The 15,154-nt window shown below is 43.0% G+C and overlaps 2 protein-coding genes across 3 annotated transcripts in view; one reads left to right on the top strand and one right to left on the bottom strand.

The window, feature by feature from the left end:
- Positions 1–14,169, bottom strand: part of Cyfip2 (cytoplasmic FMR1 interacting protein 2) — a 122,139-nt gene extending 107,970 nt beyond the window's left edge. For both annotated transcript variants that reach the window (XM_033761601.1, XM_019207259.2), the window contains exon 1: positions 14,150–14,169. In XM_033761601.1, coding sequence (XP_033617492.1) covers position 14,150 — 1 coding nt within the window. In that variant the 5' untranslated portion in view covers positions 14,151–14,169. The remainder of the gene's footprint in view (positions 1–14,149) is intronic.
- A 408-nt stretch (positions 14,170–14,577) lies between these two features.
- LOC104861014 overlaps positions 14,578–15,154 on the top strand; it is a 4,571-nt gene continuing 3,994 nt past the window's right edge. Inside the window, 2 exon segments of the mRNA XM_010622327.2 lie at positions 14,578–14,791; positions 14,947–15,150. Coding sequence (XP_010620629.1) covers positions 14,578–14,791; positions 14,947–15,150 — 418 coding nt within the window.

Raw genomic sequence — 15,154 nt, 5'->3', positions numbered from 1 at the left:
AAAAAAAAAAAAAAAAAAAAAAAAAAAAATTAAGAAAGGCAAAAGCATCTTGCCGTACTAGAAAGCAAGGAAATTATCTGAGGCTTCAGGTGTTGTATCTGAGAAACCCAGGAATCAATCTGAAGCAGCCTCCGCAGGCCAAAGAGACAGCAAGATGGGCATCAATTCACGTAACATAGACCAGAACAATAGCAAGTATGTCCACATGCATGAGATCTTCAGGTGCCTAACAAAAACGAGGCCTTTATTACATATTTTGTTATTGTTGGACAATGACTGTAAATCAACTTTTATGTTGAAAATTGGTAAACAAAAAGGAAAAAAGCAATGGCTTACCTCTCCTAAACAAGGTAAATATCACTGGGAAAAACAAAATAGAAGAGGGGATGCTTTTCTCTATCAAAGTATTTTTTTTCTTTCTCAGGTTTTCCACTTTAAAATAATAGGACCTGGGATAGGGATTTAGCTCAGTGGTTCTGGCACCTGCCTCGCAAGTACAAGGACCAGAGTTCGATCCCCGGTATCCAAAAAATTTAGTTAATTAAAATGAAATAATCGGACGGCTGTATATCCCTTGAAGAGAATCAAGAAGTAACCTACAAAACCAGTCGAGATCCTTGGTTTATGTAAGGCAAACGCTTTTCTCCCTATAAACACAGCTTCTCTCTGGGATGGGTGTGTGTTTGTAGCTCATTCACTGCCTTGGGGAGCAGAAAGTGAGATAAGTTACTCCAAATCCGATCAAATCAGACAGGAAAAGATATCCTAGAAATTTGAACAGGGGTATATTTGAAGTAAGTCCTTCTTTTCTAGCCCAGGTGACATGCCAGTTGTGCAATCTTCTGAATGAGAATAATTCTTTATGTTCAGTTTGCAAACATGTGGCCGTTTTGTCATTTTTGGAAGAGAAATTGAATATTTTTAAATTAACAGTGTTCCAGGAGCATCATTTACCAAGAGCAGCTGCAATCTCTCAGTGGGTATTCACAGCCGATTTGAATTGAGCATTTCTAAATCAGGGCCTGATTTCAATGGACTCGGGGATATTTTGCTTGAGAAAGGAACTTTCACCCTTTTGAGGCTAAGATGAGGCACAGACCCAAGCAAGGGGGGGGGGCAGATCCCACAAATGGCTTTGGAAAATGCAGGTTCCAACACCACAACTAAAATGCTGCTACCCACAGGCAGAAGATCCGCACTGTCATTTTCTTTGGGACTTTCTAGAAGGAAAAAGAAAAGGGAAGATATTTTTGTGGAAGACGAGTACTACGCTAGAATGGTAGGTAAGGCTAAGTTCTGGATCAGAATCTTTTGGCTGCTACTCACAAGCTGTCTAACCATGAGCCCATCATTTAAACTTTCTGAGCCTCAGCTTTCCTGTTTGTAAAAGGGTGATAACTTATGAGTGATTCACTATGATGGTTATATAACTTCACAGCATGTAGATTATTTAAAACAGTAGCCAGCACCAGAGAAAGCACACAGGAAATGTTCGTATCAAAAGAGAAAAGCATGATGAATTCAGGTGTTTGTCAGCAGCCTCCAATTTCCAAGACAGAATGAGAGTTCACCCCTCGCTAGAACAGGACAGTGGGTTTGGTAAGGTGGGAAACAACAGAGCAGCAATAGGTAAAACTGACAGGATCAGGTTACTTCCAGTTTTCTCAAGAGTTAAAACAGAAAGGACTAATTTATTATACTGACTCAGATATACTAGAATCTTCCATTTTTGGAAAACAGGCCAGTTTGGGGGTCTCTCTGTTTCCATAAAGTTTCAGCTTGATCATGTGGCGCTCAGCCTGAGTGACTCCTTCTGGTTTGGTCTGACCTGATGGGATCTGGAGCAGGACGTCAGTGGTCGCCTCCTGCAGTTTGTTTTAACATTAGCTAGCCCGTGGCTTGTTTTTAAAAGAATATATTAAACATTGCCACAATTCTACAAAAAAGGAAGGCATTATTACCACTGAAGTGTCATTCTATGGATCTTTCACACCGATTTACTCCACCGCAACCATCCTGCACATTTGGGATGGCGAATGTTATTTTTGCTGCTTTTCCAAGGATAGTGTTCCTGAGAAATAAATTCTTTTACTCAAGGTCACACAGTTAGCTCCTAGCACAGGTAGGGCTGAAATAGGAAATCCTGACTTCTTGATCTATATTCTCTTCTAGACCATGTTAGCTTTTATACTCTTGAAAAATGCCAAGCATTTTTTTTTTCCAGTTTGGCTAGCTGCCCTTTCCTTCTTCAAGAACAAGACTCAAATGAGCTAGAAAGACTCACTTTTGGGATTCATAAACATCAAGGGGCCGGGAAAATCTTCCTAGTCTATGTGGCTCTCCAGCCAGAGGAAATACATACCTGCTTGTATGCACATTCCACATACGTGTGTGTGAGTGTGTGTGTGCAACAAAGAAACACAGACATACAAATATACAAATAAATCAAAAGCATTTGACTTCTTTTTCTGGAATTTTTTCCAAATATCTTCATCAGAGGCTGGCTGGATCCAAGGAGAAGAGAACCTATAGACATGGAGGGGTGACTGTGTCTGACACTATGGTAGGTAGAAGGATGTTACCCCCTGAAGATATCTGTGTCTTAATCCGTAGTAAATAGTGAGACCCTAGACAAAAGCTTCATATCTTCCCCGAGTGACCTGTGTGGGAAGAAACCTAAGGAAATAATTACTCCTTGAAAAGTCTTTCCCAAGCCCTACTTAAAATCTATTCTCTTCCTCCGTTGGTCCTTACCAACCCTACTATGTTCCTTCCTTTGTAAGATCTACAACATTTTATTAAGTGATTGACCATGTTTTCTCTCCTGCTCTAAACTGTTATCTCATCGGTAGGTGTGTCTAATCGTACCCAGTTTCTATGCAGAGAATGTATTTGTGACTCAATAAAGATCTGTTCAGTGGGTGAAAAAAAATTTCACCCTCCATGACAAAACCACTCAAAAAACAAGGTGAACTTCTTCAATCTTACAAAAGTAGTTACAAAAAAACCCTTAGTGAACATCAGACTTAATAGTGAAAAAAAACGAATGTTTTCCTATTAATATTAAGAGCAGGATAAGGAATTCTGCACTAGCATTTCTATTCAAAATTTTACTGGAGATTCTAGGTAGAGTATTTAGCTAAGAAAACTAAATTAAAGGCATCCAGAGTAGAAAGGAAGACTTAAAAAACCCTACTTGCAGGCAACATAATCTTCTATGTTGAAAATTACTTAAAAATCCATTGAACTTAAAATAAATAAACAAGTTTAACAAAGTTACAGGATACAGTGTCTCATGAATGCCACATATTAAGAACTAGACTAATTTATTATACTGACTCAGATATACTAGAATCTTCCATTTTTGGAAAACAGGCCAGTTTGGGGGTCTCTCTGTTTCCATAAAGTTTCAGCTTGATCATGTGGCGCTCAGCCTGAGTGACTCCTTCTGGTTTGGTCTGACCTGATGGGATCTGGAGCAGGACGTCAGTGGTCGCCTCCTGCAGTTTGTTTTAACATTAGCTAGCCCGTGGCTTGTTTTTAAAAGAATATATTAAACATTGCCACAATTCTACAAAAAAGGAAGGCATTATTACCACTGAAGTGTCATTCTATGGATCTTTCACACCGATTTACTCCACCGCAACCATCCTGCACATTTGGGATGGCGAATGTTATTTTTGCTGCTTTTCCAAGGATAGTGTTCCTGAGAAATAAATTCTTTTACTCAAGGTCACACAGTTAGCTCCTAGCACAGGTAGGGCTGAAATAGGAAATCCTGACTTCTTGATCTATATTCTCTTCTAGACCATGTTAGCTTTTATACTCTTGAAAAATGCCAAGCATTTTTTTTTTCCAGTTTGGCTAGCTGCCCTTTCCTTCTTCAAGAACAAGACTCAAATGAGCTAGAAAGACTCACTTTTGGGATTCATAAACATCAAGGGGCCGGGAAAATCTTCCTAGTCTATGTGGCTCTCCAGCCAGAGGAAATACATACCTGCTTGTATGCACATTCCACATACGTGTGTGTGAGTGTGTGTGTGCAACAAAGAAACACAGACATACAAATATACAAATAAATCAAAAGCATTTGACTTCTTTTTCTGGAATTTTTTCCAAATATCTTCATCAGAGGCTGGCTGGATCCAAGGAGAAGAGAACCTATAGACATGGAGGGGTGACTGTGTCTGACACTATGGTAGGTAGAAGGATGTTACCCCCTGAAGATATCTGTGTCTTAATCCGTAGTAAATAGTGAGACCCTAGACAAAAGCTTCATATCTTCCCCGAGTGACCTGTGTGGGAAGAAACCTAAGGAAATAATTACTCCTTGAAAAGTCTTTCCCAAGCCCTACTTAAAATCTATTCTCTTCCTCCGTTGGTCCTTACCAACCCTACTATGTTCCTTCCTTTGTAAGATCTACAACATTTTATTAAGTGATTGACCATGTTTTCTCTCCTGCTCTAAACTGTTATCTCATCGGTAGGTGTGTCTAATCGTACCCAGTTTCTATGCAGAGAATGTATTTGTGACTCAATAAAGATCTGTTCAGTGGGTGAAAAAAAATTTCACCCTCCATGACAAAACCACTCAAAAAACAAGGTGAACTTCTTCAATCTTACAAAAGTAGTTACAAAAAAACCCTTAGTGAACATCAGACTTAATAGTGAAAAAAAACGAATGTTTTCCTATTAATATTAAGAGCAGGATAAGGAATTCTGCACTAGCATTTCTATTCAAAATTTTACTGGAGATTCTAGGTAGAGTATTTAGCTAAGAAAACTAAATTAAAGGCATCCAGAGTAGAAAGGAAGACTTAAAAAACCCTACTTGCAGGCAACATAATCTTCTATGTTGAAAATTACTTAAAAATCCATTGAACTTAAAATAAATAAACAAGTTTAACAAAGTTACAGGATACAGTGTCTCATGAATGCCACATATTAAGAACTTAGCATAGGGGAAAGATGACAAAATTTCTCACTCATACTTTTTATAATGATTGCATGTTGAAATAACACTTATAGATGTTTTGGGTTAAAAAGATACATAATTCAAATTAAGTTAATCCATTTCCTTTCGTTTTCTAAACTGCAATAAAATTCACAAAAAAATCAATTTTATCTCTACACACTATCAATCAGAAAATGAAAACAGGAAAACAGTTCTATCTACAATAATATTAAAATTGATATAATACTCAGGAATAAATTTAACCACATAACACATGTACTCTAAAATCTGTAAAACACTGCCAATACATTCAAGACCTAAAAAAATGAAAAGATATCCTATGTTTATAGATCAGAAGGCTTAATACCGTTAAGACTGTAACATTCCCAAAAATGATCTAGACTCAACACAATCTCTATCAAAATATCAACTGGCTTCTATGCAAAAACTGACAAACTGATCCTAAAATTCACATGAAAATTCACAGGACCTGCCCAGGACAGCAAAAATAATCTGGGAAAAATGAAAACAATTTAGGTCTGGGGATTTTGCTCAGAGGTTGCATTGCCTGCCTCGCAAGCACAAGGGCCCAAGTTCAATCCCTGGCACCAAAAAAAAAAAAAAAAAAAAAAAAAAAAAAAAAAAAAAAAAGAAAAGAAAAAAAGAAAGAAAGAAAAAAGAAAAGAAAACAAATTATTATATTTCCTGATTTCAAAACTTACTACAAAGCTACAATAATCAAAACAGTATGGTACTGGAATAAGCATGGACCTACAGATCAACAGAATGGAAGAATCAAGAAATAAACTCTCAACATCATGTTCACCTTATTTTTGACCAAAAAAGTACCAAGATAAGTCCGTGGAAAAAAAATACTTCAGCAAGTGGTGCTGAGACAACTGGATATCCAAAGCAAATGAAGTGATCCCCTACCTCACATCATGTTACATGTCAACCCACAATGAACCTCAAATCTAAATGTAATGTTTACAGCTAATACTACTACAAAGCTCTTAGAAGAAAACAGTGAAAGTTTTTATGACCCCGAATTATGGAATGACATCAGATAAACAAGCAATGAAACAAAACAAACCATCAAAATTACAAAGTTTCATATTTCAAAGGACACCATTTGAAAAGTGAAAGATGATCCATATTATGAAAGGAGTTACTGGAAATCATGTATCCGCTGAGTGTATGGAATATATAAAAAAAATCATTAAAATTAAAAAAAAGAAAAGACAACTCAATTTTTAAATGTTCAAAGTGTCTCAAAAGGTTTTTATTCAAAGAAAATACACAAATATCCAATACACATTAAAAAAAAGATCAGGGAAATGCACTCAAAATCCTCAGTCATGAAGGAAACGCAATCAAATTCACAGTGACACCACTTCCCATCCACTAGGAGGGCTCTAATAGAGAGGACAGAACAAGAAGCATTGGGGAGGATTGGAGAAACCAGAACCATCACTGCAGGTGGGACTATAAAGTGGCACAGCAACTTGAACATTTCGGCAGCTCTTCAAAAACTTTTAAACAAAAGAGTTCCATATGAACCAGTAATTCTACTCCTAGGTATATTCCCAGAAAAATAAAAAACATTCGTCCACACAAAAACTTGCACACTAACGTTTATAGAAGAACTACAGATAATACTCAAAAGGTGCACACATTCCACATGCCCATCACCTAATAAGGGAACCACGGTGTGATCATTCGATAGATTATTCAGCTATAAAAGGACTTTCAAGCCAGCCCTGTTTGTACAAACCTGTAATGCCAGCACTCGTGGAGGCTGAGGCAGGAGGATCACAAGTTTGAGCCTAGCCTGGGCAACTGAGTAACTCTCAGTGAGACTCTGACTCAAAATAAAAATGTAAACAGCCTGGAGATGTAGCTCATTGAAAAGCCCTGGGTTCTATGTGGGGGGGGGGCTTTCAATGCAGATACAATATATGCTACAACCCTGAGTACATGCACGAACCTTGAAAACATTATGCTAAATAAAGAAGCCATCCCAGATGACTCCACAGTGTAAGAATCCATTCACATGACATGTCCCAGGAAAATCAATGGAGACACAAAGTACATGAGCGATTGCCTAGGGCTGGAAGGAAACTGATGCTAACAGGCCACAGGATTTCTTTCTGGGTGACAATGTTCTAAAAGTGTGATTTCTGGCTGTCCCAAATGCATGAATACACTAAAGAATCACTAAATCATATGGTTTTAAAGGGCAAATTATAAAATAAAGCTGCTCACAAGAAAAGTTAGATTTCTGGGAAACTTTGCATACAACATGAGTAGGAAGGGCACAAAGAGAGCTGGAGATGGGGAAACTTTGGGGACCACAAGGCTGCCCGTGATCAGGGGCTGTCCTGAGCAAAACCAAGGGCAGAGCAGCAGAGACAAATTCACACTGCCCCAGGCAAAGCCCCTAAGGAGGCTGCTTCAGTCCTTGCCTCCTAACTGTTTTGCCTCTCTACCAGGTCTTGGGCTCTGCAGCTGCCCCACCCCGGAGGAATCCCTCTTCTAGTGAAAAAAAGCCTCTGGGGTGGGCGGGGTGATGGGCTCAGACGTTCAGAATAAGCAAAGGAGTCCACTTCTCTTAGGTCTCCTCCCACTCATGAAGAAACTGAGCCCCAGAGAAGGATTGGTACAAAGTCTCCCTGCTGCTAGGGGGCAACACTACAACCTTCTGGGAAGAGCACTCAAGTCAGTCATTGACTCAACAGAGCTTTAGAGGAACAGAATATTTTTTAAGGAAAGAGAAAGAAATTGAGCAAAATAATAATAATAATAATAATAATAATTAATTATTCCAACTTTGCAAAAAAATGAAAATCATACAGGAAAAGAAATACAATCAAAGAGCATTACCTGGTTTTCTTCTTATCACTGCTTACACATTTTAACGCTACAGATGCTTTAAATGTGATTTTGATAAAACAGAGCTCCTGCTAAATTGGGACGTAGAGGCCAGGGAAGGGAGTGGTATAAGAAAGCTGAATCTTCCTTCATCAGAGCAGGAAGTGAACAGACACTGTGCTGGGCATGTAAGTCAAGGAGCAGCCTTGGGAGTCTAGCATTAGAGATGTGGGGGCCACTACTGGACAGCAGTGGTCAGTGAAGGGCAGCAGCCCCAGGGAAAGGTGAGTTCTGGACCTTTCATTAGGAGAATTTCAGTGCTATTGAATTTTTTAAAGGCGTATTTGTGTCTCGCTTTGATCAACATTTTAGAGTTTACTGTATGACAACCTGAAGCCTCCCTCCCTGCTAGCCACTCAGACATCTGGCCAGTATACAGCATGGATTGACAGGGCAGCCTGCTGTTTAAGCGCGGCCTTTTTCACTGGGAAGGACCTGAGTCCAAGCAAAGCAGCTCCAGTCAGCCTTGACTAAAGCATCTGTGGCCCTACCCTTCTTGTTTTTGAGGAGGAGGCAGAGAAAAAGATCTTGGGCTCGGCGTTTTTCTCAGCTGCTTCCTGTGTTGTCAGGGTTGAGGAAGTGTTTCCGGTGATAACGGAACATGGCAGATACCAGTGGCTCGGGGCCACCCCCACCCCCAACCCAGTCCTCTTGGGAAGGGAGGTTAAGGCACCTAAGGCAGCTTGCTGATTTACTCCACTGGAAGCCACGGCAGGAACACCAGTTCCACAGGAGGAACGCCAGTGTCAATGTATCCAGGGGCAGGAGCTGCCTCGCAGGGCACCTGCTATCACTCAGAAAGGGAAGACACTGCATCTGCTGTGGAAACAGTGAGCCCTGAGGTAGAGCCACCAGACCAGAGCGGGCAGACGTGAGCTTCAGCACTGTGAAACCACAGCAGGGCCCGGCAAACATGCAACATGTGCACATGTGAACACACAACACACGAACACGGCTCAGTCTAAAGACTGACATGAGCTCTAAAATCACACTTTCATTACAACGGGCAGATTTCCTTGTGTGTAAAATACAGAGGTTGGCCTGGTAGCGATCCTCACCCATATTAAAATGAGTCGTGAAGGCTGTAACCTGTACCAACAGCTTAAGTATGTGAGGAAAGGGTTCAAAGCATCTGTATAATAATACTGCTTACATATCTATCTCTGCTGCTGAAAGGGAGAAAATGAGCGCAGGGGAGGGACTGGTTGCAAGATGTGTGGTAGTGACTATGGCAGTATTGTCCATCATGGATACTTTCAAAAGTGGAGGAAAAGGAAAAATAAAAGCAACCAATTACAAATCACTGAACTGAGTCTGTCAGGGCCCAACTCTAAAGCAAATCATTATGAACACAGTAGGGACATTCTATCCGCAGTTTCCCTCAAAACCGTACTTGCCCAGCACAGGCCATCCACTGCGGCCAAGGTGTACAGGGTGCTGCCATGAATCTGTCCAAAGTCATCCGAGCTTTATGCCTTTGCTCAGACTTTCGCCACGACCTTGCAGGTCAGTGGTGGCAAACCTATGGCCTTCGTGCACAGACGGCTGTTTATCACTGAAAGGGTCACCATCACCGATGTACACTGTCCCCTGACTTAAATCCCATCTACCTGTCAAGGCTGAGGTCAAGATTAGCATCCCCCACAGAGGTCTGGCCTGCCAAACCCCACCATAACTTTCATTTCTCTGGGTCTCCATAGCAATCCCAGTACAGAGTTCATAATTCCTTACTGCATTACAAACTGCCTTAACTTCTGCCAATTCCTGAGATCATGAGGAATGCTAGGGACAGTCATCTTTTCTGGATTGGATGTACACCAACGAGAAGAGCTGGGCACAAAGTAGGCATTAAATGCTTAATTAACACTTCGTGACTCATCTGTTGAGTGCATGAAGCAATGACCAAAATATATGCCTTTTGGTTTAAAAAAGTTACAAATTTAATACAACGTAATCTTCCAAGGTATCATACCTACATTAACTTTATTTCTCTAAGAACCTAAAAGGACTTCTTTAAAACTCTATCATCCTACAATTTTCATCTTCAACCATAAAAGTAGATCCTAATTTCTTTCACACACAGATGTACAACAGATTTTGAGATTAAAGGCTGACTCATACTTTTGAGTTCTTGTCTCACCTAAAGAAGTCTTTAAAAAATTACAGAAAAAGGTTTTATCTATTTTTTCACTCTGTTTTTATTGGTTATACAGGTTAATGGGTTTCCTTTAAGCATATTCATACACGCCCGTAACATACTCTGATCATTTTTACCCCGTCACCCTCTTTTACATCCCTCCGCTGCTAGTTTCACATTTGGGGGGTTTCAATGTGTATAATTTTCTCATATGTGTTCCCCTATTACCTGCCCTTACAGCCTTTCCCCCTCCCTCTTATTTCTTCCCTCTTGTCTAATAAGTCTCCCTTCTACTTTCTTGCCATCTTTTTAGAATCCAGTGTATCACTTTTCTTGTTGGTGAGGCGAAATACCTAAGACCCAAAGTTAAAAGAGGAAAGGTTTAATTTGGCCCAGTTTGTAGAGGATTCAGTTCATATTCGCCTGGCTCCAAGGCAGGGTGGCGCGGGGAGGGGCATCACAGAGAAACAGTCCATCGTGGGCAGAAGGCAGCAAAGTAGTAAAGAAGCAAAGCAGCAAGTGACAAGCAGGGCCCCTCTTTCTGTCCCTATTATCCTAACCAGGCTGCCCACCCTCAGGATGGGTAGCACTCACACCCAGGGTGGGGCAACCTTAATCCCAGCATCACACCAGTAATCAATCCTAACAATGCGTCCTTAATCCTGGGGTTACACACTCTAGACCCAGCCACCTCTAAAAAGCCCTTCTGACCTCATGAGGCTTTGGGGGACATCTACATAGAAGCCGTAACATCACGTATTAGGGAGAACAAGTGATATTTGTCTTTATGAGTCTGATTTATTTCACTCAACATGGTCTCAGATCCATTCATTTTCCCAAAAATGATACAATTTCATTCTTCTTTATGGCGGAGTAATATCCCGTTGCTTATCTCTACCACATTTTCTTTATTTATTCATCACTGATGGACACCTAGGCTGGTTCCGTATCTTGGCTACTGTTGAACTGTGCTGCAGGTAACATGGATATACAAGTATCCCTATAGTATGCTGACTTTAACTGTGTTGGGAGTACACAAGAGTGGTACAGCTGATTCATATGGTAGCTCTGGTTTTAGTTTTTTGAGGAACCTCCAAACTGATTTCCACAGTGGTTGACTAATTTAAGTTCCCACCAGCAGTGCAGGAGGGTTCCCCACCTCCTCACCAGCATTCATTGCTTTTGTGTCCTCCTGATGACAGCCATTCTGTCTGGGGTGAGATGGGATCTCAATCTAGTTTTGATTAAAGCGTCACATTTTAAAAGCACAAACTGAAAACGGTTCTCAGGTGTCCCTTCCTTTAACACTGAGTTATTGAACATCCTCAGTGAGCTTCAGCCCTGCAAAGTCTCTTTGATTTCACTGGGCCTTCCGTGAAGTCAGACAATTCTCTCATTCATCCCCAGATGATTTCTTATTCCACCCACAGGGGCAGCTGCTTCAAACTTCAGAAGTCTCCTGAAGTTCCCTAACCAGCACAGCACCTTTACTTTTCATGGAGGACCTCACTCCCTACACTACACTTGAAAACAGATATTATATAATGTGGACAAACTACACTCCACTCTGCTCCACCTGGAGATTAAAGTCTGAGAACCGCTGCTGAACGATAATCTGACGATGCTGCAAACACCCCAAGAAGAAGCCTATGGTGAAGTCAGCCGTGGGTCTGACTCAGGCCCCTGGATGTGCTTGCTTTCCTCTCCGGCTGCCCTGCTTCAGTCAGAGTCACTGTGAGGCTACGTAAGGTCACACAAGCAGAAGAATCTCTGCAAGGTACTCTGCCAGAGTTCAAGCTCTGCCTTCTCACAATTTCTTTCAAGATTCGCACTCAATCCATTTTCTTCTCTGTTGCCAGGACTCAAGTGGCAAGGCCTAAGGGATGTCCTCGGAAGCACACAGCGCTCAACATAATGGCCGTGGCGAGAAGGCCAATATCCACACTCTCCACCTCCTCGGAGGCATCCCACACCCACTGCCTGAATTCTGAAGTGTCTTTGTACAGCAAAGCCATCAGGGGCCTTACAGAATCTGTGAATCACAAAGTGCCTTTCAGTTCTGAGTTGGCTTGAGGGTAGTAGACAGATGCCACAGATTCATCTTCTTAAATCAACACATAGTACATCATTAATAAAGTGTTCCCTTAGGAATGGAGGATGTCCATCCCACACACTTGGGGACCTCCTTCTCTTCCTATTCCCATAACGTCTTCTCAGACTGGGATTTATAGGCATTATCTCATCCCAGGGCTCCTGTGGTGACAGGCAGGTAACCAGTTGGGCAGACTACTTTCCATTGTTCCATTTTTAAAGACAGAATGGTGGTGGTGGCTTGAAGGTCCAAAGCAAGTCAGGATGTCCTAGTAAATTGCTTTGCCTGTCCCAGAAGCAAGGCAGAGCATGCCCTTGACATTTTTGGTTGGTTGCAAAATGCTAAATACACACAGAGGAAGAGGTCCTTCCTGAACTGTGTGTTGAAATGCGAGCAATACCTCCGGGCTTCTGCTCACTTATTTCCCTCCCTTCTCCCTGCCTACTCAAGTTCTACCCACCTTCTTATGCTACTAAGGAGCCCTTCCCACCGAAGCCCTCCTGACACCACGTCTTATCAGTCATTTGAGTACCTTTAGCAGGTACTGAATTTAACCGGAGACCAACTCCCTTCTAAAAAGCAGAATCCAGGAAAGCTCTGCAGGTAGAGAGCTTCACAAGAGCTGTAGGTCCACTGTGTACATGAGCCAAATGTTTAATAATTACGTAAATAATGCATCACCACAATACAGATATAACTAGAAACAGTAGTTATTATGTGCTAAGCACTCTGCTCAGCGCTCTCATGCATCCCTCCTAACGAGAGCATCTGAGACGTCCTGGTCCCTCCTCCGCCACAGCTGGCCTCCCATTCTGCGCCTAGAAGGCAGCAGCACGCACCACCGGCTCCCACAACCAAGGCAGGACCATCCTTTGGACCACAGTCTTGGCTTTGCTCCTCAAAATGACAAGACCAAAGGCCTTTTACAAAGGCTCCAGTGAGGTGACTGATGTCTGGTTTCATCCATCATCGACTAAAGTGAATAATTAATACTTGCCAGTAAAGAAATAGACGCATTGTTAATGGTGGCCACATGGAGGCTACATAATGCCATTTTCTAAAGCTCTTGGTGGAACCCTGGGGCTAACAGTGGCCAAAAGAAGCCTCAAACGTGAGGACTGGAGCCCTGCGCTGTTTTCCAGGAGTGCTGCTAGCAATGCTAATTAGCTTGTTGCCTATTCATCACCTAATTTGGCTTTCTGGTCAATGACAGCAGCAGAGGCCCACCGATCACCAAACACAGAGAGGGCACCACAATTTATCAGAGGGGACATGGAATGTTCTCCTGGGACCAGGACTTCCTCAATTCCTTCTCTAGGACAGCCTCTGATCGGAGTAAAACTCTCCAACCTGACTAGACTGTATTCCCACTCTTAGCCTAGCGCCTAGAGCAAGTTTTTCCTTTTCCATTTTCTAACTCTGACAAAACAAGAGAGCCTTGGGTGCCTACAGAACTGGTCAGCACTAGTCAGGAAATATAATAAAGGAGCTTAGTGAGCAGCCAGCGCCTGCCCCCAGGCCCAGCGAGGGAAACTACCCAGAGGCAGAGGCACTGGCTTTGTAAGCAACAGGGCAATCAACAATACATCTTTCTTGTGGGCACATAACTCTCCTGGCAGATGGCAATGAGTACCAACAAGGAGCTCTCTCTGTTTCACATCCCACAGGTGGACACTGTCAGCAACTGTCCAACCCTGACTGTAACCCCTAACCAGTCACACACACGCACACTTCCACAGATTCCTACCCTCAGGACCAACCCGAGCCGCTTTGGATGAATATGGGTCTGACAGCTCTACATACTACTATCATTTTAGGATGCTGTTCCCCAAAAGAGCTAGCCACCCCCGCTTCCACCTGACATCTGAAATTCCAGCAGCAGACATTATGGACTATCTCGACATGAGGCACTGTTTCCCATTAAAATGTCTCTCATCCTGTTTCCTCTCTGGTCAAATGACTTCTAAAGCACCTGTTCTGCATCAAATGGGAAATTCTTTTGTACTGTATTTAGATCTTCAAAATCAACACTCACTGGCTTCTGGAAAACAAGGTTTGATGCTGGAGAATGGGAAAGCACCAGGCATTCAGTGGAAGTGGAGGTGAGAGGCCTGAGGAAGGACCACAAGAGGGGACAGACAGTGAGAAAAACGGTCCTCAAGGCCCCCACAGTCCTGACCGTGGCTACAGACCTAGATTCTTCTCCACTCCACCCCACCCCCAAGATCTGAAGGACCTTGGGTAGCTTGCATGGGTTCCAACAGGGCCCATACCCCAGTTTAAGGATGGAGACCCATAAGCTGGAGATGAGAAGTGGTTGCCCAGGAACCCACTGTCCTGTTTACAGCTTCTGCTTTCAGCACTGCCTCTGTCCTGGTGGCCATGCTGGGAGGGCGCTGGCACCCAGCAGCTGGCAGGAAAACGTCGTTGCCTCCATGCCTGCCCTAGCCAGAGGGGCAAAGGATGGCTCAGCAGCCACTGGTGATTGTTTCTACTGCTCTGGGAAACTGGAAGAGGAAAGTTCAAAGTCAGATTCCCCGGACTGGGGAGGCACCGGGGCTGTCACTGTGTCCTCTCCAGCCGGGTTCTCTGTTTCAAGAGTGCCATACTTCTGTTGGCCCATGCTACCTGCTGCAGCGCCCCAACAGTGCGCACCTGCTTCTCTTCCCTGCACCAGGTTGGGCTGAACCTTTGAGAGGGTGGCAGGGCTGTCCGGAAAGTACAATTCACCACAGACAGCCTGGCAGTTTCCAGATTCTAAAGAGCTCAAAAAAAAGCAACCCTCCCCCACCCCAGTCGGCTGGCGGCTGCCCTCCCCCTTCTCCCTGCCAGCTCTCTCCCCGCCGGGAGAGGATGACAGCTTAGGCCAGGACTCTTCAAAGCAGGTCAGCTGTGGCTCCTACTCCTCAAATCCTCCAACCCGGGAACCTCTCCACGGCCCCTCGCCCCACCCATCTCACGGTCACAGCTGGGCGCTGTGTGCCCCAGGCGGCTCCCACTGGCCCCAGGGAGCGGACGGCGGCAGCAGCAGGCGCTGTGA

The sequence above is a fragment of the Fukomys damarensis genome, unplaced genomic scaffold (assembly GCF_012274545.1).
Source record: "Fukomys damarensis isolate Sample0158 unplaced genomic scaffold, DMR_v1.0_HiC HiC_scaffold_9, whole genome shotgun sequence".
Lineage (NCBI taxonomy): Eukaryota > Metazoa > Chordata > Mammalia > Rodentia > Bathyergidae > Fukomys > Fukomys damarensis.
Note: the sequence above shows the minus strand (reverse complement) of the source record. Positions and strands in the feature narration are given on the sequence as shown.